This window comes from Thunnus thynnus, chromosome 21 (assembly GCF_963924715.1).
Source record: "Thunnus thynnus chromosome 21, fThuThy2.1, whole genome shotgun sequence".
NCBI classification, from domain to species: Eukaryota; Metazoa; Chordata; class Actinopteri; order Scombriformes; family Scombridae; genus Thunnus; species Thunnus thynnus.
In genome coordinates, this window is record NC_089537.1 from 3,827,226 (window position 1) to 3,850,505 (window position 23,280).

At 38.6% G+C, this 23,280-nt stretch overlaps 1 protein-coding gene across 3 annotated transcripts; it reads left to right on the forward strand.

Moving 5' to 3' along the window:
* Window positions 1–1,156: 1,156 nt before the first annotated feature.
* cip2a (cellular inhibitor of PP2A) lies at window positions 1,157–21,722 on the forward strand. Of its 3 annotated transcripts, none has more exons than XM_067577803.1 (22): window positions 1,157–1,367; window positions 4,640–4,742; window positions 6,027–6,174; window positions 7,111–7,223; window positions 7,639–7,733; window positions 7,828–7,924; window positions 9,422–9,544; window positions 9,754–9,899; window positions 10,049–10,124; window positions 12,260–12,502; window positions 13,390–13,552; window positions 13,627–13,774; window positions 16,512–16,611; window positions 16,736–16,854; window positions 17,238–17,418; window positions 17,741–17,815; window positions 18,219–18,329; window positions 19,136–19,332; window positions 20,107–20,220; window positions 20,355–20,437; window positions 20,623–20,762; window positions 21,380–21,722. In XM_067577803.1, exons 2-22 carry the CDS (start codon window positions 4,641–4,643, stop codon window positions 21,503–21,505), a joined length of 2,700 nt encoding a protein of 899 aa, XP_067433904.1. In that variant the 5' UTR covers window positions 1,157–1,367; window position 4,640; the 3' UTR covers window positions 21,506–21,722. The 3 variants fall into 3 exon arrangements, with proteins under 3 accessions (XP_067433904.1, XP_067433905.1, XP_067433903.1); XM_067577804.1 differs by lacking the exon at window positions 1,157–1,367 and adding an exon at window positions 4,152–4,171; XM_067577802.1 differs by lacking the exon at window positions 1,157–1,367 and adding an exon at window positions 4,280–4,419.
* The last annotated feature ends 1,558 nt before the right edge of the window (window positions 21,723–23,280 follow it).

Consider the following 23,280-nt stretch of genomic DNA (forward strand, 5'->3'; position numbering starts at 1 on the left):
AGTAAAGATTAAACTGTGATCTTTGAGTGTTAACTACAGAAAGTATGTGTGTGTAAATGTGCTTTTTTGTATACAGACAGGTGACAAATTAAAGGAAAAACTGGTCCAGGTCTGAATGTTTGACCCCTACAGTGAGGGGGTCTGGGGGCTCTGATATGCTTTTGGGGGCATTTTGCTGACATGGTTTGGGTCCACTTGTCCCCTCAGAGGGAAGGGTCACTGCTAATCAATACAAAGTAGTTGTGAGTGATCAGCTTCATCCTAGGATGAAACATTTCTATCCTGATTAGAGTGGTCTCTTCTAGGGTGACAATGCCCCATATGCCATATGCTATGACCTTCGCAGTCACCAGATCTCAACCTATTTGAATACCTTTGGGAGATTTTGGACCGATGTGTTGGACAGCGTTCTCCACCACCATCATCAAAACACCAAATTACTAAGACCCTTTATGTTGGCTTTCCTTTAATTTGTCACCCGTCTGTATGTACAGCATGTTTGTGTGTGGCTTAAACTCAACATTAGTCAACAATTAGGTATTTATTCATCAACATTGTAGCACTTGTAACAGGGATCAAACATGAACAGGGTCTCTAGTCTCTAGAATATCAGAAAATAATTTTTGGAGGTAAATTGAACCATTGACTCAACTTTCCCCGCCACTGGCACGTTTTACTCCACAACCTCCATTCTGACAAAACTGTCTCACACAGTGTGTCACACCCTGCCTGGACGTGTGTTTTTTGGTCTTTTTATGTTCTTGTGTTCTTTGGGGTCTCCTGGTTTGCACTTCTGTTTAGTCCTTCGGGTCACATGGGTTTTCTTGGGTGGTGGGTTTGGACTGCCTTTTGTTGTTTAGCCAGGTGTGTTGTGTACGTTAGTTTGGGCTCATGATGGTTCTTGGACAGGTTGGTGTGGGTTGTATTTAGAGTATTGTGTTTTTTGGGTTTTGGTTTTGTTTCTGTGTTTCCCTTGAGTGTTCATGTACTCCTCCTCACCTGCCCTGCTTCACCCTCGTTAGTCCTGCTCTGCTGTGTGTCTTCCCCACACCTGCCCTGTATCAGTCTCGTCAGCCCTGCCCTGCTTCCTGTGTTTCCCTCAGCCAATCACTACCAGGGTCCACTCCTGCTTCCCCACCTGACACAGTGGTTCAGAGCTACAGTTATGCTGAGTTTATGACCTTGTTTTGTAGCTTACACTGACTTAAATTAACATGTAATAATGTCCAAAACTTATCTATTTTAATTTAGATACAAGACTGATCACTTTAGTAACATGATGAATTCACTTGTCATGACAAATATCATTTTTTTTGCTCTGTTTTGCTGACCACTCTCTCCACGTGCTTGAGTCCAAGATGGATTGAGTAAGAACTATACTTCCTTAATTTGTGGTCACATGATTACTTTTGCTCATGGTTACCTAGATAAAGGGGGTGACTCATTTTACCCACTGGCTCTATTGACCCCATTCTCCCATACTGCCTGAAAGTTTGTGAATCCTTTAAAATCTGCTCTATATCTGCAAAAATACGACCTAAAACGTCCTAAAACGAGATAAAGAGACATTAGTTAAACAAATGAGATAAAAACCTTATACTTGTTTGTTTATTTATTGAGGAAAATGAGCCAATGTTACATATTTGTGCATGGCAAAAGTTTGTGAACCTCTAGGATTATCAGTTCATCTGAAGGGGAAATTAGAGTTGGGTGTTTCAATCAATGGGATGACAATCAAGTGTGAGTCTGGGAGGCCCTGCCTTATTTAAAGAAGAGAAATCTGGGACCTCACTATCAAACTCTGAGCTTCACAACACAGGTTTGTGGAAGTGTATCATGGCTTGAACAAAGGAGATTTCTGAGGACCTTAGAAGAAGAGTTGCTGATATTCACCTGGCTGGAAAGGGTTACAAAACCATTTCTAAAAAGTTTGGACTCCACCAGTCGACTGTCAGGCAGATTGTGTGCAAATGGAATACATTCAACACCATTGTTGTCCTCCCCAGGAGTGGTTGAACAACAAAGATCACACCAAGAGCAGGCGTGTAATAGCCTGGGAGGCCACAAGAGACCCCAGGGTAACGTCTTGGAAACTAAAAGCCTCTCTTGCAGTGGCTACAGTCAAATTTCATGAGTTGACCATCAGGAGAACATTGAACATCAATATTGTGCATGGCAGACATGCAAGGAGAAAGCCACGACTCTCTAAAAAGAGCATTACTGCCGTCTACGGTTCGCTCAAGACAATATGGATAGACCAGAAGATGACTGGAAAAAATGTTCTGTGGACGGATGAGACTAAAATTGCACTGTTTTGGCTTGAATGAGAAGCATTACGTTTGGAGATGAGCAAACACTGCATTCCAGCATAAGAACCTTATCCCATCTGTGAAACATGGTGGTGGTAGTATCATGGTTTGGACTGCTTTACTGCCTCTGAACCAGGACGGCTTGCAATCATTGATGGAGCTACGAGTTTTGAGTTGTACCAGCACATTCTACAGGAAAATGTCAAAGTATCCGTCTTTGAACTGAAGCTCAACAGAAAGTAGGTCATGTAGTAAGACATTGACCTTAAACACACAAGTCGCTCTAATAAAGAATGGTTAGAAGAAAGATAATGTTTTGGAATGTAGAAATGCTGTGGAAGGACCTGAAGCAGGCAGTTCATGCAAAGAAGCACACCAACATCCCTGAGTTGAGACTGTTCTGTAAGGAGGAATGAGCTGATGTGCAGAGCTGATAAACAGTTACCAGAAGCGTTGTCTCGTTTGTTTAATCGAGTTCACTTTATCTAGTTGTTGGCTTGTGTAAATATCTGATCACATTTAAGTCATATTTATGTAGAAATAGAAAAAGAGTCCACAAACTTTCAAGCAGCCCTGTACATTCACCATCCATCAGTCAAGTTTAAGCAACAAATCTTGAATTAATGAAATTCAATTGAGGAACGTGTGATTACCATGTGATACTTGAAAGTATCCATAAAGGAGCATGTGTTCATTCATAGTTTACATTTTGTTTGGGTTTCATAAAGCCAGACTGACACACTTGCTGATTCAAGACAGAGGTCCACATACAAGATAACTGCAATGCCCTGGTTTGAGTCCAGTGTTGCATGTCATATCTCCCTTTCCCTCCCTTTTGTTTTCTGTCTGCATCTCTGCTAATAAAGACAAAATGCTAAAAACATACATTTTGTAAAAAAAAAAGTAATGACATTGCCGTATAGATATGCTTGTTTTTAAAAAAAGATTGTTACTGTTAGTTTGTCCACCTGAGAGTGCAGAAAAGTTTGTTCCACAAGGTATCAAAAATGTTATGTATTTATGTAAAAACAAAACCACAAAAACAAATATCAGCTAAATGAACATTAAATTAGTTTTTTAAAACTCTCAAGTATCAATATGAACTTCAAAAATGTATCAGTCAGAACTTTGTTAGTTCCCGAGCTCTTCCTTTTTGAAAACACTTCCCTTGAAAGCAGTTGGGATATTTGACTTCTAATACACAAATAAATAAATAAATAAATAAATTCTAGGTTATTAGACACACCTGTAAAATCTAATGCAATCCAACACAACAGTCCTGCAATAGATATAGCTTTGTGATGTTTTTGCATCATTCCTGTAACACTTCCTTGGACAAAGTGTTACAGTGCATTACAATAACAAACGTAACAAACTGTAATTGCATTAGACTGTACAGGTGTACCAAATAAACTATAGTGACTTGGTTTAAAAACAAAATATCTTAAATTAGTCTACAAATAAAACATTTCACCAAGAAGGTACACAACTTTTCAAATCAAAAATATCACTCTTTTAAGTCTTTATTTTTTTTTATTATTTGGGACTGACTTTTATCTGATGTAATCATGTTAAATATAAATCAAACTGATTAAAATAAAAAAACACCCTTATTTAATTTTATTGTATTTGTTTTTAATTTTAATTGATTGTTTTTTTTGTTTTTATTTCAATGTATTTTGTTTTTATTTTTTATTTATTGTATTTTTTTTTTGTTCTTGTTATTTTTATTGTTTGTTTTTATTTTATTTTATTAGGGCTGGTTTTGCTCCACCCCTCGCATTACGTCATTTCTAGCATGGCTTCGTCCAAGACTTCTAAAAGGGGGGATACAATTTCAGTTCCCATAATTGATCAAAAACGTACAAGTAAACTTTTACATGTTATTTTATTTAATACAACAACCTATCTAGTACTAGAATTTATTAGTTTATATTGTACATGAATCAGTATTAACTTCATAGAAGTACGTTTAAGCTCCCCTTTCTCGTACATGGTCCGCTCCTCTCCCGTTCGAAGCTCCAAGCGGGAGCAAGTTGCTGTTGTGTTGCCGGTTGTTGTTGTTGTTGATGTTTCTTAGAGAAAGAAAACCTCAATAGGTAGTCTGCAGGTAACAAACACATTAATGTCTCATGTAACTAATGTTCTTAATACATGAACAGCGGCTAACGGTTTTAATAAACTCGTGAATTAAAGCTGTTGTCATGAAACTGTAAGAGAAGGTTGCTAGCTGGTGTTAGCCGTTAGAGGTTGAAGATGGACGTTGTTAAACTTTGCTTTAAACGTTAATTTGGGGAGTTAATATGTTGTCTAACTGTTTTGTACCACAGGATGGACATGACTACGTGTCTGAAGTCTCTGTTGCTGGCTATCCAGCAGTACACAGGCAGCAGAACAGCACAAACCGCGGCGCAGCTACAGAAACAAGTGGAGGTGAGCTCTACTTTCTGCCTCTGGTCTGACTTGATGGCGCTTGTTGACAGCCTACCTGCGACCAGAGACGTGTGTATCATATTTTAACGCTACGATTATATAATCAGGGTGCGATTTGTGAAAAAATCAGAGGTGGGATGTTTTTGAATTGTTTCTATTCATGAAAATAAATCAGAACTACAGTGGGCCTATATAGACTATGAAGTATATTGGGCTTTCTTGCAGCTGTTACAGTAACATTTATAAAATAATTATGAACTTTAATAAAACAATTACAAAACTTGAACTTGACTACTGCATTTGCAGGAATATTTTAAGCCATTTTTTAAATTTAATTTATCAAGTATCATGATATTTTCACTCTCAGCGATGTGATGTCAAGTTCATGCCTCGTCCTTTCCTCGTCCAGACACACAGGAGATGTGATCATATATATAAAAACAGAAGGTTAAAAGCTAAAGCTTCTTAAATGCAGCTTAACATGCCAGAATTAAACTTTCCTTTCAGTACTGTGGATAGCACCACTGGGATAGATGTGCTTAATGTCATTCTTACAAGTCACTGTTTGATTCAGATCTATGCACAGCTGGTGGCAAACTTCAGTATTCAATAGAAAATAATCACAACATGCAATAAAAATATGCCTACTTGTCAGACGTACATTGTAAGTGTATTATGAAGGGATCTTCTAATGGTCAGTATAAACAGGAGGAATGATTACAGCAAGAAAAACAGGTTTCACTGTTTATTTGGGCTCCTTACTGTTGTTGTAAGACAGACTTGGAAAAACTGTGAACCCGACCTATAAGGATGCAAGTAAACCAGAGGTTATGGTGAGGTATAAAACACAACAACAGAACTGAAAGCACCTTAACAAATTACAAAACACAAGTGGTGGCGTACATACAGTAGCCACAAACTACTTCTCCTTACTTGACTCGACGGTCTTTACCTCAAAATGCATAAATTGGTTTTCTGGCTAGATAACTACAAAGAAATTCATGTTGCAATGAGGATGAGTGACAGATGAGGTTATGTTGAGCAATTCCCACATAGCAGCTGACTGTGCCTGTCTGAAGCAAACACACAACACTGCAGATGTTCTCAAACCCAAATAATCTGTTTCATACTTGTGGTTAGAAGCCACAATATTGGCTAGGGATGTTTAAGCTTTATTGAAAGTTTTTAGGGACAAATCAACACCATCACTTTGTAAATGTATGCCTATGCAGCCCATAGTGTCAGTAGTGTACATATATATATTCATGTTGTGTATGTTTGCAGGAGGTTTCAGGCCTTAAATGGGACCAGCTGCTGTCGTCGGGTCAGGTTCTGCCCAGTGAGTGTGTGAGTGAGCTGGTGGAGCTGGTTGGAAACCTGCACACTAGTCCCGCCCTGAGGAGCTCCATCATCTCCCTGCTGACACAACTTGGTAAAGTGAACCAGTTTACACATTCACCCTTTCACATAACACATTTAACAGAATATAAATGCTTTGGCAATATTTTGCGTTGGCGATGTGCTTGCTTAGTTGTCACCCAGGTAGCTTTTTTTTCACAATAGATTTCAGATGCACGCAAATAGGATCTTACGCAGCCATTAGACAACCCTTGCTCTGCTGCTAGGTTCAAGGTCTCACCTTACTGGAAACCATCAAATCAGCTGGTTCATATGAAGTATTGTCTCTCTACTTTGGCACTCTGTACACTCTGTGACTCTCTCACACAGGCTTCTCAGCACAAACCTTCATGTATAGGGGAAATATAAATCTTATGTTTTTACCTGTTATCCGACATCGGTTTGCATCCTAAAGGTATTATTATGATCACACAGGTCAGGTGTTAACTATCTTCCCAGGAATGTGAATATCTTTGCAAGTGGTGAAACCAACTTTTAAATCCAGTATTTCCACAACTTTTTAAAATCAAAACTACAAACATGGCCCTTCTGTTCTCTTCTTCACTGTGTGAGCTGTACAATATGTCCACCACTGTGGAAATACTGGGTTAAAACACCTCAGGTAAAGATCTTCTCATCCTCAGTAGACAATAAACACCTGTCTGATCACAGATCACATCAAACCATAAAGTTTACGCTGTTTGAGCCTGTGTGACAGTCACAGAGTGTGCGAAGACAAAGAAAAAGTAGAGTCGGGGGTCACTTGACAAACTGCAAGCTCACCTATTTAGTACCTACAAATTATCTCCAAATTCTTCTTGTACAGTGCTTCTTTAGAAAGACTGCTTTAAGAAGACAGTGTGAGAGTAGAAAGCAACACTGAGGAAGGATGTGGCAGAAAACTGAACTAGCAGCTCTTTCTGGTATATTATCTTTGTATTTTTCCCCACCGTCATGCTCTCACGTTCAGCCTGTGATGACGAAAGTCGAGAGATGCTCCACAGCAGCTACAACCTCACCAGCACCCTGGCATCTGTCATCCACCGGCACAGCGCCACACCAGGCGAGCCTCTAGTGCTGCAGGTTAGTCCGTCACTGCTGTCTGTTATTAGTCAGTGCAGACACATTGCAAGAATATGACTGCTTACTCCTCTGTGTACAGCATACTTTAAATATACATTTTAGGCAACGTGCTGTAAAAATGCTTTGAGATGAGGTTGTCTCTAAAAAATCCTGATGGTAATATGTAGTGATTACCTCGTAAACAAATACCTTTCCATGTTTAAATTAGAACATTTTAACACTAAATCACAAACTTTTTTTCATGTAGACAGAGAAGACAGATTAATTCTCCTATTGAAAGACAGTAGATAAAGCTACAGTTAGTCACTGTTGAGGTGCAGTTATTAAATAATTTTAAGCCAGTAACAGCTCAGATCTCTGCATGTTAATTTCAGGAACAGATTGTTGTTATAATGTTGTTTTTTGTATCTTCTAGTGTCTCCAGGTGCTGCAGAAAGTGACTTACAACACTCGCGTCTTCCAGTCTACAAACTACATTCATGAACTCATCACTTTTCTCATGACCAACATGTAAGAACCACATCTACCAGCATGATATAAATGAGGAACCACTGCTTATGTTTGCCATTCAACTAACCATACCACCTCGGATCTTTTGCCACAGTCAATCTCACAATGAGGACATCATCATGCCGTGCCTCGGCCTTATGGCCAATCTCTGTCGTGACAACCACTCAGTGCAGAGTCACATCAAGTCTCTGGTGAGTGTCTGCTGTATCACTAACACAGGATGTCCGTTAATGTTTGAGGGTGAGACTTGTTTTATTTAACAGCATCACAGGTTCACATCGGAGTTTCGAGCTGAAACAAAAGCAATATAAACATGTTGATCAAAGTATTTTTAAAATGCTAAGCAGGAAACAGTGTTTGACAAATCTTACAATTTAGAATTCTACTATTTAACAAAACGTTTGTGCATAATAGCACCAACAGATAGGCTAGCTCTTTGAAACAGTTACATTAAAAAATGAAGCATTGCTATAATTTAAAGTCCCCTCCACTCAAAACTATTGGATGTTTGTTCTCTTCTCTGTGCAGAGTTTGTTTTCACATTCATCTGTAAAGAGGAAAGTAGTCCAGTATGCAACTTCCAGAGCACAAACACTGAGATGTCTCAGTGAAGGAGGAGACATCTTGTATCCAGCAGTAAAACATATTTTGAATTTTCATAGAATTTCTAACTAGGTAATGCAACTTGGAGAAACCATATCAGACATATTATTCAAAGAAGAGTATTTTCATATGTTTTAAAACATGTCTGGAGGAGATCTTTAGATTAACATCTTGACAACATGAAGATTTGTTTTTCTTTTTACTTTTCAGCACAGCAATTCAGTTCAAAATTAACATCAGCCTTGTGCCAAATGCCATGAAAACATGTGTCTTTGGTGTACGGCTGCAACTTAAGATTATTTTCATTATTGATTAATCTTTTCTATTAATCATTTTCTCTATAAATGTCAGGAAGCGGTTATAAAAACCTGTTAAAATTCAAAGTGAAAGATGATTTCATCAGACGTCTTGTTCTGTCTAATCAACAGTCCAAACCTCAAACATATTGAATCATACTATCACGTATGACAAAGAAAAAACATCAAATCTTCACATTTGAAAAGTTGCAACCAGCAAATTTCTGGCATTTTTGCTTAAAAAAATCACTAAAACAATTATTCAGTTTTGAAAATAGTTGCAGATTAAAGCTCTGTTGATTCATCAATCGGTAGTAAGTTTACATGTTTAAAACTTCTAGTTGTTTTTGTTGACTGTGGTCATTTTATCTTTTTACTGTTTGTTTTATGTCTCAGTGCTGTTACTGTAAGTGATGTCTTCAGTTTTTTTGTTTGTTTTTTTGTTGATGAAGCAAATTTCAATCAACTACTGTACGTTGAAATTGCAGTAAAGTATTTAATCTTGAAGAGGCTTCAATGTGAAGCATTTGACTTGAACAAATATACAAACCACAACAACCTCTTTACAAAAATAAAAAAGCTATATGGAACAAGTTTTTTTATGGTTGACACATATTTATCCTAACCAGCTTCTTACAAGCTATTTCCACATGACAAACATTATATTTGTGGAACAGGGAATCTGTTTAAGTCATCCACAACATAAACAGTATCAGCTCGTGGCTTGTTTTAAAATGTCTGACCTGTGTATTATACAGTGTATGTGTGTGTGTGTTTGTTTTCTTGTAGGATAACGTGAAGCCATTCTACCGTACACTGATCAACTTTCTGGCTCACAACAGTCTCACTGTGGTGGTCTTCGCGTTGTCTATACTGGCCAGCCTCACTCTGAATGAGAAGGTTGGAGAGAAGGTAGGTGGGAAACACTCGCCAGCGAAATTTTCTCACACTACAGGGGGCCTCTCAAGAGTCCTCAACAGCACAAATAACTGTTTGTGTCCTTTCTGTTCCTCTTTTCACTTCAGTTTTTATCTAAAAATAAATGAATGAACTAATTGAGGATGAGTTGCTTGATGTGAATACACCTTGTTCATCTTCTCCGTTTGTGTTTCCTCCCTCAGCTCTTTGACGCAAGGAACATCTACCAGACTTTCCAGCTTGTATTCAACATCATTGTGAACGGAGATGGTACTCCGACACGAAATTACTCGGTTGACCTTTTGGTTGACCTCTTGAAGAGCCCTAAGATAGCAGATTGCCTCACTAGGTACCACCCTCTGCCACACACACACACACACACACACACACACACACACACACTTATACACACATTGTTCACTTGTGGCTCCGCTGGTCTCAAAATATCACTGAAACACTTTCTTTTTCTTTCTTTTTTTTTTTTTTTAACACTTCTAGGTATCAGCACTTCTCAGCATGCGTGTCACGAGTTTTAGGACTGTTGCAATCAACAGACCCAGACCCTGCAGCCAAGGTGAGTTGAGACGAAGCGGAAACAAGATTAATGGTTCAAGAGGTTTATTTGTCACGTGCATAAGTGTAAATGTACAACAGCTGTGAAATGAAACTCCCGACAACTGTGAAAATAGCAAACGTCAAGCTACATAACAGCATAAAAAATATAAAGGTACATACAGGGAAAAATAACAGAATATCACAGAATCTATATGTACATGGTAAAATTAAAACAAGTAAGAAATATGGCAAAGAGCAAGCATCCTCTGCTTCTCCGTCCTGAAGTCTACCACCATGGAGACATTCAAGTCCAAGTTGTTGTGCGTCCACCATGACGACAGAACCTCCACCTTGTCCTTATAGGCTGTCTCGTTGCTATTGGAGATCACGCCTACCACCACCATCTGTGAATCTGTGAATTTCATAGTGACGTTGGAGCTGTGTGTGGCTGTGCAATCGTAGGTGTAAAGGGAGTAGACTAGAGGACTCAGCCTTTGGGGGCGCCAATGTCACCACTGACCTTTCTTGCGGTTGTTTTTGTCTTTATTATGTCATAGCAGGTGTAGTGCCAGTAAATGTTTTGTCGTGTGGTTTACTGGATTTAATAACCACCAAGCCCTCTGACTGTACCGCTTACTAACAGGCCACCACAATCAAATTTCAGCACGTAGTCATGTTTACAAAAAACTTATGAAGTAAGGCATCAAAATTATATAGTTTTGTTAACATTAGCAAGTATTAGTCGGCACACACACACATCCATACATTTCTGCATTTCGACTATAGGTCTTCTTTAGCTCACCTGCAGTTACTTTCATTATCAATTTGAATTAATCATTTGTTTTGGTCTATGACATGTCAGAACATTGTGGTAAATCCACACCACAGTTTCTCAGACCAAAAAGAGGAAATGTTTGTTTTTTTTTTTTCTCCTTAAAAAATACCTTAAAGATGAATTCATTACTACAGTTGTTGCTAATTTACTTTCAATACCGTCAATCAACTACTGGATTCATCAGCTGTAGTCGGTATTAAAACTTATTGTAGTTATTGTATCGGCACTAATATCAAAATATTGTAAACATCATCATCCAGGCCTTTGTACCTGTGTGTTGGTAAATGACTTTTTATCTCCTGTGCTGACAAAAGTATATTTCCACATGTAGATAGTATGTATTGTGTAGTATCACACATGACTCTGATTTAATATCAACTCCAAACTTAAATCATGGTACTCGACCTTAGAAACACACAGAAACAGCTGCTGCTGTTTACCTTTGTGGAGCAGAAGAGAAAAATCTAATTTCCTGCATTCAAATCAAGAAGAGCACCGAGCCACGTAGCACTCCGATGCAATGATATGATTTGGCCAAAAAAAGCTGAATAATAATTATATAACTTTATAGGTTGTTATAGGTCAGTATACAGTAATTAACTTGGTGCAGTCTGTGATGTATCGTTATCAGTATTTGAGGTAACCAGTCCGTCGTCATCACCTTCCAGTAGTACATGAATCTGTGTTACTGAGAAGTTTAAATAAGTGTTTAACCCTTTCATGCATGAATTATGATAACCTCAGTCAGTGTTTTTGTTCCTCTTTAGGCATGAAAAAAAATATTTGAACTTCATTTTTTTAAACACACATTTTTCAAGGAGTTTGTCCAACTTCTCCCAACATAAAATCAATGCTTGGTAATTTTTACAATTGTATTACTCAATTGTATTTACCTGCAAAGGTCTATTACTATAGAAGGATTGGCAAGATGTTCCTGAGCTGCTCAGTATTTCTGGCTGGCAGGCGGCCATCTTGGTTTTGAGAAATGTATGGGATGACACACTAGAGTCCACTGTGTTGGCTGATGTGCAACTATACCATTAAAATCCCATGCATATAGAAGAACACGGCTTTTGAATAGCTGTCCACTGGAGTGACCACTATGCATGAACGGGTTAATGAAACATGCACCAAATAAAGTTAATTTTGGTTTTCATGCCTCTTTCTCCTCATTTTCTGACCCATTTCAAGGCTCGTATGTGCAAACAGGCTACTGACAGATCATAACTTTATCAGCAGTGTGTGTACTGATGAGCTGCAGAGAACAATTATGTTCAAGATGAAGTTCATTTAGATTTTTTTTTGCCTGTTGTTTGCAGGTGTTGGAGCTCCTCCTGGCTATGTGCAGCGTCTCAGGTCTACGCTCCTTGTTGTGCGAGGTGGTTTTCAGACCAGTGGGACCCAAACTCAAAGCTAAAGGACACGAGCAGGACACGGCGGGAATGGACGGCGGACGCAAGGTGGAGTCTGGGCTGGCTCTGGTGCAGTGGCTGAGCTCGCCTGTGGAAGGCGCTGAATCCTGCTCGTTGCAGGCTTTGCAGCTGCTGAATGAGCTGCTGGAGGTACGACAGGAATTCAACTTTTACTTTATTATCCGAAAGAGGAAATTTATTTGGTCTCTTGTGTAGCGGCGGCAGCAGCAGCAACATAGTGGAGAGGTTTGACATTTGAATCCCTGTCAGTTAGAAACATTTTAAGTGGAGTGACTCAGTCAGTGAATTGTGGTCTAACCTCAAATGTTAGCTCAGACACGTGGGAAGATTTTTTTTCCTAGATGATGTGTTCTGACAGGTGTTAGAAAGCAGGTACATTTAACCTTTCTCCACATTTTTAGTGAAGTCCATCCAACATTAACAAGTATAATTTACAGTGATGAGTTCTCGTTCCAGCGTTGAAAATGAAACACAGATGAATGGCGGACAGTGTCACCATAATCAAGACTAAACAAGATTTTATTCTTGTTGCAAAGGGAAAACATTTCTTAAAACAAAAATAAAAACGTAATGTTGGGTTCAGTTTCTTTGCAAGGTTATCACTGTTAGTGTGGAAAGATAATGTGTCATCGTATGCAGAGACTTTTTCTAATTCAATTACCTCTAAAGTTTTAAGTTGATATATAAAATATATATATTTCTTTCAGTAGTTTTGCTTTTATTTGACGGTGACATGAGAGGAGAGAAAGCAGGGATGACATGTAACAAAGGTCCTCGTCTCAACTTAAACAGATGACCTTGCGATTTATTTTCTTGAACCTTTACGCCACCAGGATGTTTTGAATTGATTTGATATTTCAGCAGTTTTGATCTACAGTTCAGCCTTGAGTTTCATTCCTGATATCACCACCACGTATCATACATGACCTGTATCTACGGCCCCCAAATGTTCTACTTTCTCCTCTCTGTTCTCCTTTGTCTCTCTCCCCCCCTCCACGACTCTTTTCTCTCTCCAGGAGGCGCTGGGAGCCGACAGTGTGTCTGATTGCGTGCTGAGCTTTGTGGAAATGTTACTCCCGGTCCTGTTAGGGCTGCTAAAGGGCCTTGATCCTGCACAGGGAGACGCTCACCTAAGAAAACACTGCCAACGCATCACGCACGTCACCGGTCTGCTGCTAAATATCCTTCACATGACCCGGTCGGTCTGCTGCTTGTTTGTGTCTGTCTGTATGTCGAAGCCTTAACTCTTCCACTCCTGTGCGCCGAGGACTCCACCAGATCCATGTTGTCCCGTCAGGTGAACGCTCAGCTCTGCCTCTCTCAGGTTGAATCCCTCTTCTCCTGTTGTCATAGCAACAACCCTCTCACCTGCCTGCCTCCCGGCTCAGATAACGACCTCAGGTGAGCGAGTGCTGTAGGTGAGACCAGCACGATTGTGATCACGGTCTCATGAAATTGAAAGTGTGATTACGATTAATAATCACTATTTACATGTTTATATTATAATGTATGATAGACTTATTAATAAGGTTTATCAATAAGGATCTTCATTTCTTTTTAATGGTGTATTTTGTGATCCTAGTTTGATATTAGATGCAGTTTGCAGCGATAGAAGACCAGATGAGAGTCACTGACAAGCCAAACTTCTTATAGTTCATTACTCAATAAGACATGATTATTGATATTGATTATTTGCTGATCAAAATATTAATATTTGATGTTTACAACCGATGTAGACAGTCCAAAAGAACTGAAATGTGTCTCTAAAAAGACTTGAGATAAATCTTAGGTGATTAATTGATCAGTCTATTGACAGACAGTTACTTTTGGTGTTTGATTGATTGTTTGAATAATTCTTAAACATGAAAGCTGAGTATTTTCTAGTTCCAGCCTCTCAAATGCAAGAATTTGCTGCTTTTCTCTGTTTTATATCGTTGTTAGTTCAATATCTTCAGGTTTTGATTTGTTGGTTGAAAACAAGATATTTGAAAACGTTGCCTTGAGCTCTGGAAAATTATGATCATTCATTCGTTAAAATTTTATAAACCAAATAATTAATTGTTTAATTAAAATTAATCTATAAGAATAATAATAATTAATTTAAGCCCTAAATAAAACTAGACATGGTTACTTGTACAGTTCTCAGGGTGGAAAAGGCGGCTTGAGTGTTTGTACAGTTTTATTAAAAATATTTTTTCCGTAGTGTTTTGGGCTGTGGCCTTCCTCAGAGGATGAGGAGTGTTTAACAGCAGATAACTGATTTATATTTTTAAGGTTGAGCAGCCTGATTTTTGTCTGTAAACACGTATGTCACTAATGGAGAATGATGAGTGTCACCATGAGTGCTGGGGATTATTAAATCACCTGAAATCAATATCACAATTAATTGGCACATTTAACTTGATTAAGATATATCTGTAGGCATCCATCCTTGTTGTGGAGCTTTAATTAATTCTTAATAAGCAGAAAGTCATGGATTTGGAGTAACATTTATTTAACATATTTAAAAGTCAAGAACCCTTTTAGACATTTGGTGCTAAATTGGATTGAAAAACACATTTACGGCTTCTGCTGTTTCATTACATCTGTGGGACATTTTAGAGTATGAAGTGTCCTGCGAAAATGACTGTGTGATAAAACGCTGCGTCTGAGAGGGGCGCCAGTCAAGTGTGGGTTTTTTTGATGTTACTATTTACCCGCTTAGCATTTTTATATGATGTGGTTGCGTTTCAGGTGATGGAACAAATCGCTCGTGGTTCATCTCGATGCCACAACTGTTTCCTGTCAACAAGACAGTGTTTCCCTTACATTCATAAAATTTATGAGCGTCGCTGCTAAAATTTCAGACGATCATTAATGTCAACAAGCTACTAATGATTCTCTCTCGCACACTGTGCAACACCCTCATCCTCACTCTCCTCGTTCTTCAAAGGACATGTACGTGTTTTTGCAAGAGTAGCGTTGCTCCGTTAAGGAATAAGGCAGTGCGCGCGCGCGTGTGTGTGTGTAAATGTGCGCGTGTAGTTGCGCGAGCGGAGCAGAGGAAAAGTTTAGCAGTAAGTCGTCAATCTGTCAGTAAATGTACAGTACAGACTACAGTGTGTCAGCTCCTCAAGTAAATACTCCTCTGTCGAAGGAGGTTAGCCCCGAAGTTAGCAACACCGCGTTAGCTTAACTTGACCAGGCTCACTTAAGGTGGACTGACTTTTAAGGTGGACCCGCAGTTCTCATTTTAGTGTAGAACCGAGAAGTGTGTGGCTGATGAGTCTCTGTCATATGCCCCCCCACCCCCACCCCCGCTACAAACCAGTCAACCTAGGGGAAACACTGCAAGATTTTACCAACTTGATAACATCAGTTAGACACCCATAGAGAAGTCACCTTTACTAATGATTCATTGTGAAAACGAAACTTGTGATAATATTGTTTATACAACTTTTCACTGCTTGTAGTAGTACTTTTACTCATGTACTGCACTTGAGTACAAGTCAGAGATTCTTTTATGCTACTTTTTACTTCTACTCCACTACATTTATTTAGGTACAGTAAATTAAAACACTCAACAGTATATAAAATGGGTAAAATTAGCTCTGCCACACATAATTAAATGCTGCTTACATGTTCGTACATCAGCAATAATAATCCAATAGTATATAAGACAAAAATCAATATACAATCTGTCAGTGTGTAATATGTTGGTCGTGGTTTGTAGTGATGAACCTACAGAGAATTATCAGTGACTCTGCAGCTCCTCTCAGCTTTACGGAGCTTTATAGTGAGTTTCAGCTCGTTGTTTATCTGTCCGGCTGCAACTTTACTGTTCTGGTTCACTCTCAGCGTCTCTCATAGTGTCGTTTTCAGAGAAAAAACTCTACAAAACATCTTGTACAAACAGTGTGGTTTTAGAGCTAAACAGAGCTAAAAGAGAGTGAACATTCATCATAATTTTGCTCTGTAAGCAAACACTGTGTTGTTTACTGAAAACAAGTGGACAAAGAAATCAGTGAATGCAGAACTTTAAGCTTAATGAAGTATTTTATGCTGTGGTATTGCTACTCTTACTTATTTTAATGCTTCATCCACCGCTGCAGCCTTAGTATATAAAGACTCAGTTGTGTATTTTGTGTGTCTGTTTCAGTCAGGTGTGTGCAGAAGCTCTGCTGAGGACTCTGGAGTTAATGAGCAAACTGAGACAGCAGGTGAAGGACATGGAGACCAGCTTCTACAGGATGTTACAGGTAAACAGCACTCACAATGAAGACTCTGCCTTTTTCTCCACCTGTGCTTCATCTTATTTTCTGTCTGTAATGTGTCTGCGGTTCCCTCAGATATCCTCTTTTTTATTTTCTGTGTGTTTACCAGGACCAGAGAATAGTGACTCCCCTCTCTCTGGCTCTGACGTCCCATCGCAGAGAACGTGTGCAGACTGGACTCTCGCTGTTGTTTGAAGCCACGCACCTCCCAGACTTCCCATCACTGGTGTGAGTCACTTGCAGGAAATCATTCTTGTTGGTTTTTATTAAGATCATTTGCTTAAAAAAGTAAAAACGGAGATCTGGGAAACAGTGAAAAATATAAACTGCTTTAAATGTAACTATTTGAAAGTGAAAATAGCTGTTTTATTTGTGTTTTCAACCTGTTGTAAAATATATTGTGTCTGACCCCGAGATTGAAAATCAATGTTGGTATTTTAAGGATCAATTTCAGATAATCCAACTGAAAATAATGATTAATAGAAAAAAATCCTAATGTCTGCTGTTGGATAAGTGAATAAGGTAAATATAACTCCTGAAATGTGGACAAAGTAGTTGCCAGTTTCCTTCCGTACTGTTGATATTTAATTCATCAAACTTTATTTCTCAAGTCTGGGAGAAAGTATCGCCGCCAACAACGCCTACCGCCAGAGAGAGGCCGAGCTGTCTGTCAAGCGTGTCGCAGTGCAGGAAGTCCCGCCTCCCAGGACGAACAGCAGCGTACCGGACTCTTCCGGTGCGTCCAGCAGGAGCGTCCACGGTCTGGTAGAGAAGATACAGAACGGTTTGGAGGTACAGTGTGTTTAATTCATGCTGGCAACTGATATTTAATAGTGGAAGAAACTTAAATAATGTGTCAGTTGGTGATTAAAAACAAACTAGATAATTCGACTACAAGCTTACAGTCTGATGTGTTAACATATAATGTACACTGTAGAGTGAAAAATCTCACTTGGCGGTATTGTCCTTTAATTCTGATGTAAATATTTTATATCTGGTTTGATTCCGTAGAATTATTAAAATGAACTGATGTTCATCAGTTTCTGCTTTCAGTTGCTAATTTTTTTTTGTGGGTGTAAAATGTCTGACACTAATATCTCCTTGTGGTTTTTAGCTGCAGGAACAAGTGAAGGATTTACATGTCTCTGAGATCATCGACGTTTATGAACAGAAACTCTTGGCATTTGCGGTAAATGAGACATTATTTGATCTTCCTCTTTACTGTAAGAAAAACTGAAAAAAATACCTCCATTTCCTGCTTTAAATGCTGTTGCTGTGAACCTTATTTTCACCTTTTGTTTAGTCGTTGTAATTAAATTTAATTTTCAAGTGTTTTTCCACTATCATTATGACAAAAATACAACCAACAGCCACTTATCGCAGAGTAATATCACCTCCAACATGCTGCGGGTTGTTTGCCACAGTAACCACCAATGTAGGCACATAAAAACTGATACTGATAGTAGTATTAGTGTAAATGATGCTTTAGAGTAATGATAATGACAGTAATAGTTGTGAATCTCTTTCATTTTAACATTGTCTTGATGGTTGGCAGAATAACAGTTAAATCTTTCTGTTTCTTCTTCTGTTAGTCTAAAGAGAGTCGTCTGCAGGACTCGTTGGAGGTGAAGGCTCTCGCTCTCTCTCAGGCCGACCGTCTCATCGCTCAGTATCACCTCCAACAAGCTCAGGCCGAAGCCGAGGTAAAACACATACACATACACACACACACACACACACACACACACACACACACACATACACCTATCAGAGCTGGAGATGCACCGATATGGAATTTCAGGGCCAATAACTGATAATTATATTAGTACAAATGCAAAAATGTGACAAAATATGACAATAAATATATATATTTTTTAGATTGATGTTTATTTTTCTAATACAGCACCAATATTTACACCATTCACCATCCCTTCAATAGATAACACATTTATTTATTGTAAGCCTTTTTTTTTTTAACCCTTATTTAATCTTTTTAATATGTACATTAGTTAACATCAGACCTATATTGGCCTGTTATAAGAGGCTCCCTACTATTGGATGTATTAATCGTCTGAAATTCCATTATCAGAAAAATAACAATAATTTAATGTAGACACAGGAATGAATATGGCTAAAGTTCGTCCTTTACTTTTATTTAGATGCTGCATTGTAAGTTCTTCTTGTTTGTCCTTTTCTTATTATAGCTTTTATTTAGTTTTTATCAATTTCTAGAATGTAAGTGAACTCACAATGTTATTAAAATAGTCTTAATATTAAAATTACACATTTATGATCTCATTAATTACATGTTAGTTTGAGAATTTACAGTAGACAGAAAAAGAGCAGTTAATGAGATGCAATAAAGGCATTTTGTAACAAACCGAGCAACCAGAAAGCAAGAACCAGAGCAAATAGTTTTAAAATAAGATAAATTAACCGCAGTCAGTCTCACCTAAACTCTCCTGTTGCTGACAGTTGTTTTCCTCTCTGCGTGGTTTCCTGTCTGCAGGCTCGTAAGCTGGGTTGTCTGCTGAAGGAGGCGGAGCGTCGGTGCGAGGATCTGCAGGGCGAGCTGGGCAGCCAGGTGCTGGAAGAAGAGCGCTCCAAGGCCGACATGGAGGAGCTGCTGCGGCACAACGCCAGGCTGCAGCAGGACTCGGAGAAGCACCAGGTCCTCAAAGGAGCCTACAACGCACTGCTCAACAGGTCAAATTCACATTCATATAAGTCAGTCTGTGAAAGTCTGAAACTACATCAAACACAAGGGTGTAAAAATGTTGATGCAGTATTTTGTAAACCAAAAAAATAGTATTTCTGCAACCAAAACCAGTGTCATTAACTCCAAAGTTACGTTTCTCATGCTCATTCTCACAGAAACGTAAACTCAAAACTCTATAGTTGTTTGCATCTTCTGTTTCAGAAAAGGGCTCAAATTCAATATTTTGCATTTTGCAGAAATCCAGACAGTGTTACATTTCTCTCTCCCCTCATCTCATTGATCCAGCACAGCAGAGATCTTCCCTTTATCCACGTTTCCCGTTTACTGATCTAAACAGTCACAAAAAGTGTTTTCTGCCGCACAAAAAGGGATGAAATCTGGACAAACAGCAGAGAAGAACAGTACAATCAGTCAGAGATGAAGCTACAGAGACTGGAGACAAATTAGTTTCAGACTTTGTTGATTCTCAGTTGTAGTTTCATTGCAGCTCAAAGAATGACTGGTGAACTGCACCAGTTTTCACCAGTATTTTCTATATTGTATGTACAAAGAAACAGAATAAGATGCTATGATAACATAAAAACTCTACACACGATTTGAAAATGTGAACCTAAATGAACCAAATACCCAAACAGGAACAATCACTATAAAACCTTCAGACTGAGGTTCAGACTGTAGGTAACAAACTGTCAGGTGTGTGTGCAGGTTTACTGGAATTAACAGCTGATTTCAGGTGTGTAACAGGTCGTTCTCCTGTTCAGGTTCAACGAGAGCGAGCGGCTGCTGAAAGAGCTGCAGTCGGCTCACATCTCCCTCACCAAACAGAGCGACACTCTGAGGAGGAACCACGAAGCACTGCAGCTGCAACAAGACAAGTAATACACACACACACACACACACACACACACACACAATGACTTATACTTAAATAAAATACTTTTATTTATCTTCAGGTAATTTCTTAGGTAATAGCAGCACCTTCTCCGAATTCTGTTTCTTTCTCTCTCAGGATGGTGTCAGTGTTGGAGGAGAAGGAGGAGGAGATCAGATCCCTCCATTCAGATCTGCAGCAGAAAAACAGCGACATTGCAGGTCAGTCAGCGTATAAACTCAGCATGTAAATGAGTCGCACAGCTGCTGGGATCCATTCAGTGTTTTGCATGAATGACTTCAAGTTTGATGAATTTCAGCTTCTTACTTTGGCTCCATCTGGTGGTCACATCAGGAGCGACAGTGTGGTCGTTCAGCATGTTGATGCTTTGTCTTGTTTCCGTCAGGTCTGCGTGGTGAATTGCGAGCGGAGGAAGAGAAGGGAAAAGAAAAAGATCAAGAGAAAAAAGACCTGGAGGAGACGGTGGATGTTTTGAGGAAGGAGCTCGACAAGATGGAGCAGGCGAGGAAAGAAGCCAGCAGCAAGGTAATGAAGAGATACAACAAACCCACAAAGCTGCTTCTAGTGTCTCATTGTACATTCAAAACATTACAACTTTTAGGTGCATCAAAAGAGCCTGACATGCTTGTTGTAAATTTAGATCTGGTCAGACATACAGGTTTTGTTTACTGCTGCATCAGTACAGACTTTAGTTTGTGATAATCTGCTGTCCAACCAGAAGAAAGTGGCATCATTATGGCCTTAAAATATGCTGTGTGTTTGGAGTTTTTCTTGCAGTTTGTTCTGATTATGCTCCTTCTGCTAACAAACTCTTAAACAAGGTCAGATTCTGATATTTCTGGGCGTCTTTGTGTTGTTATTTGGTGCCAAAATTTTGTGAAGTTAAACTCGGAGCTACAAGAGTGAAGCTACAAGATAATCCAAAAAAAACAAGAAGATTGATATCACTCTCATGTCTGTACATAAATATGAAACTAATGCCAGCGTATTTCTTTGCTGGAGACACTTAACGGACTACTACAGTGCAGAAGTGCATAACTGACCTTGAAAAATGTATTAAAACTTTCTGCAGCAAAGAGAAAAATGCAGGAAAGTTGTCAAACAACCTGCCGTTAAGTTTGACAAAAATTCCTGTTTTCCAGGTGTCGTCTCTGGAGCTGCAGAAGAGTCAGCTGGAGGCGAAGCTGAACAAACACTCTGAGATGATCGCCATGATCCACAGCCTGAGCAGCGGCAAGATGAAGAATGACGTCAACCTGTCGCTCTGAGGAACAGAAAACCATGCAGATGAGTGACGGAGGAAACAATTAAGAGTTTTTAAAATTAGTTCAATAAACTATGATCCTGATTTTCTTAATGAAGTTTACTAAACTGAAATCTTTGTACGTGTCTTTGTACGTGTCACGTCTGTGTTATCTATCTTTGTCTTTTATTGTTTGGTAAATAAAGATGAATCTGTGTTTGTACTATGTCCAGATGAAATAACTCTGTGTGTCTGTGTCGTGAGTGTGAGCCAGTATAATATGTTTTTCTGGAGCCAAACGCCAAAAAAAAGGCAAGTATGTTTTTTTAAAGGGGAAGTTCAATGAAAAAAGTAACGCCTGCACACTTACTGCAATCTACAGAATATAATCAGTTAAGACGATGTTTCAGTCCTACTCGGATCTTCGTCAAGTCAAAATGTTTGTAAAAATGGAAAACAAACCCATATTTATACGTAATGCACACCAATAAACTGATAAGCTCTATAATTACAGTTGTGGTTAATCATCCAATGCGTCCAGGGTGACAAACATCTTAAAGCATTTAACAATTCAAGAGTATCAAAAAGAGCAAGAAGGTTGTACCTCAAAAACAATATTCTAACATCAGAAATATCACAAATATCAAAACATATATCTCATATATTAAATGTTACATTAGATTCATCATCACATGTTTATCAAAAATATACCGTAATAAGCTAGAGGAAAGGGAACCTTAAATACTTGTACAAAAAAGGGGTCTTAACACCATTTTATGAAATATTAATTAGATCAAGTAACACTAAGAAACGTCAGGATTTAGGAATATAAAACCATCAAGAAGCGACTAAAATATTTTTCATACTTGAGAGAAAATGTTTAATTTCATACCTCTGCAGATGTTACTTTTTTGATTGATGCTGTTTTCTAATATCCTCCCACCTGTGTGATGTGTGTATAACTACTTTTGTTAAAAGTGAAGTTTGACATTTTGGGAAATACACTTGTTCAGATCGAAACCTCGTTAATGTACCTACATTAATATTCCTATTATTTTATTCTCTGTAAATGATTTCAACAAGAGAACAAATTCTCAGATTTGGTTCCTTTGGACAAAATCTTAAATAAAATGGGCATTTGTGGGGTAAACTGGATAAATTTGAGGGTCTTGGACACTTTTCCCATTTTGGGAAAAACGCTCATTCACTTCCTTGCCAAGAGTTAGATAAGAAGATCGATACCTCTCTCATGTCTGTTCGGTAAATATGAAGCTACAGCCGGCTGACGATTAGCTTAGCTTAGCATAAAGACTGGAAACAGGGAAACAGCTAGCATTGCTCTGTTCAAAGATAACAAAATCCACCTACCAGCACCTCTAAAGCTTATTAATTAATGTGTTAAATGTTGTTTGTTTAATGTGTAAAAAAGCCAAAGTGTAAAAACCTAAATTTACAGTTTTATGGGGCAGATTATTTCTCTCTGGCATTGATTCATCTTAACTCTTCTTATCTTTATGTTGTGTGTCATCAACTTGGACTCAAGGATGAACCGATTAGAATTTGGTGGTCAAGGGTCAAAGGTCATTTTGTCTTTACAAAACATGTTTTTGGACATAACTCAAGAATTCATATGCTAATAATGACAAAGTTTCACACAAGTGGTGACATTTTATATCCCAAAGGTCAACTTCACTGTGACTATTCTGGCCATCATTCAACGCTGTAACTCAGGAACAGAAGGGGACATTGTGACCATATTTCACATTTGGTCGGACACTGAATCAGTGACACTGATCTTTG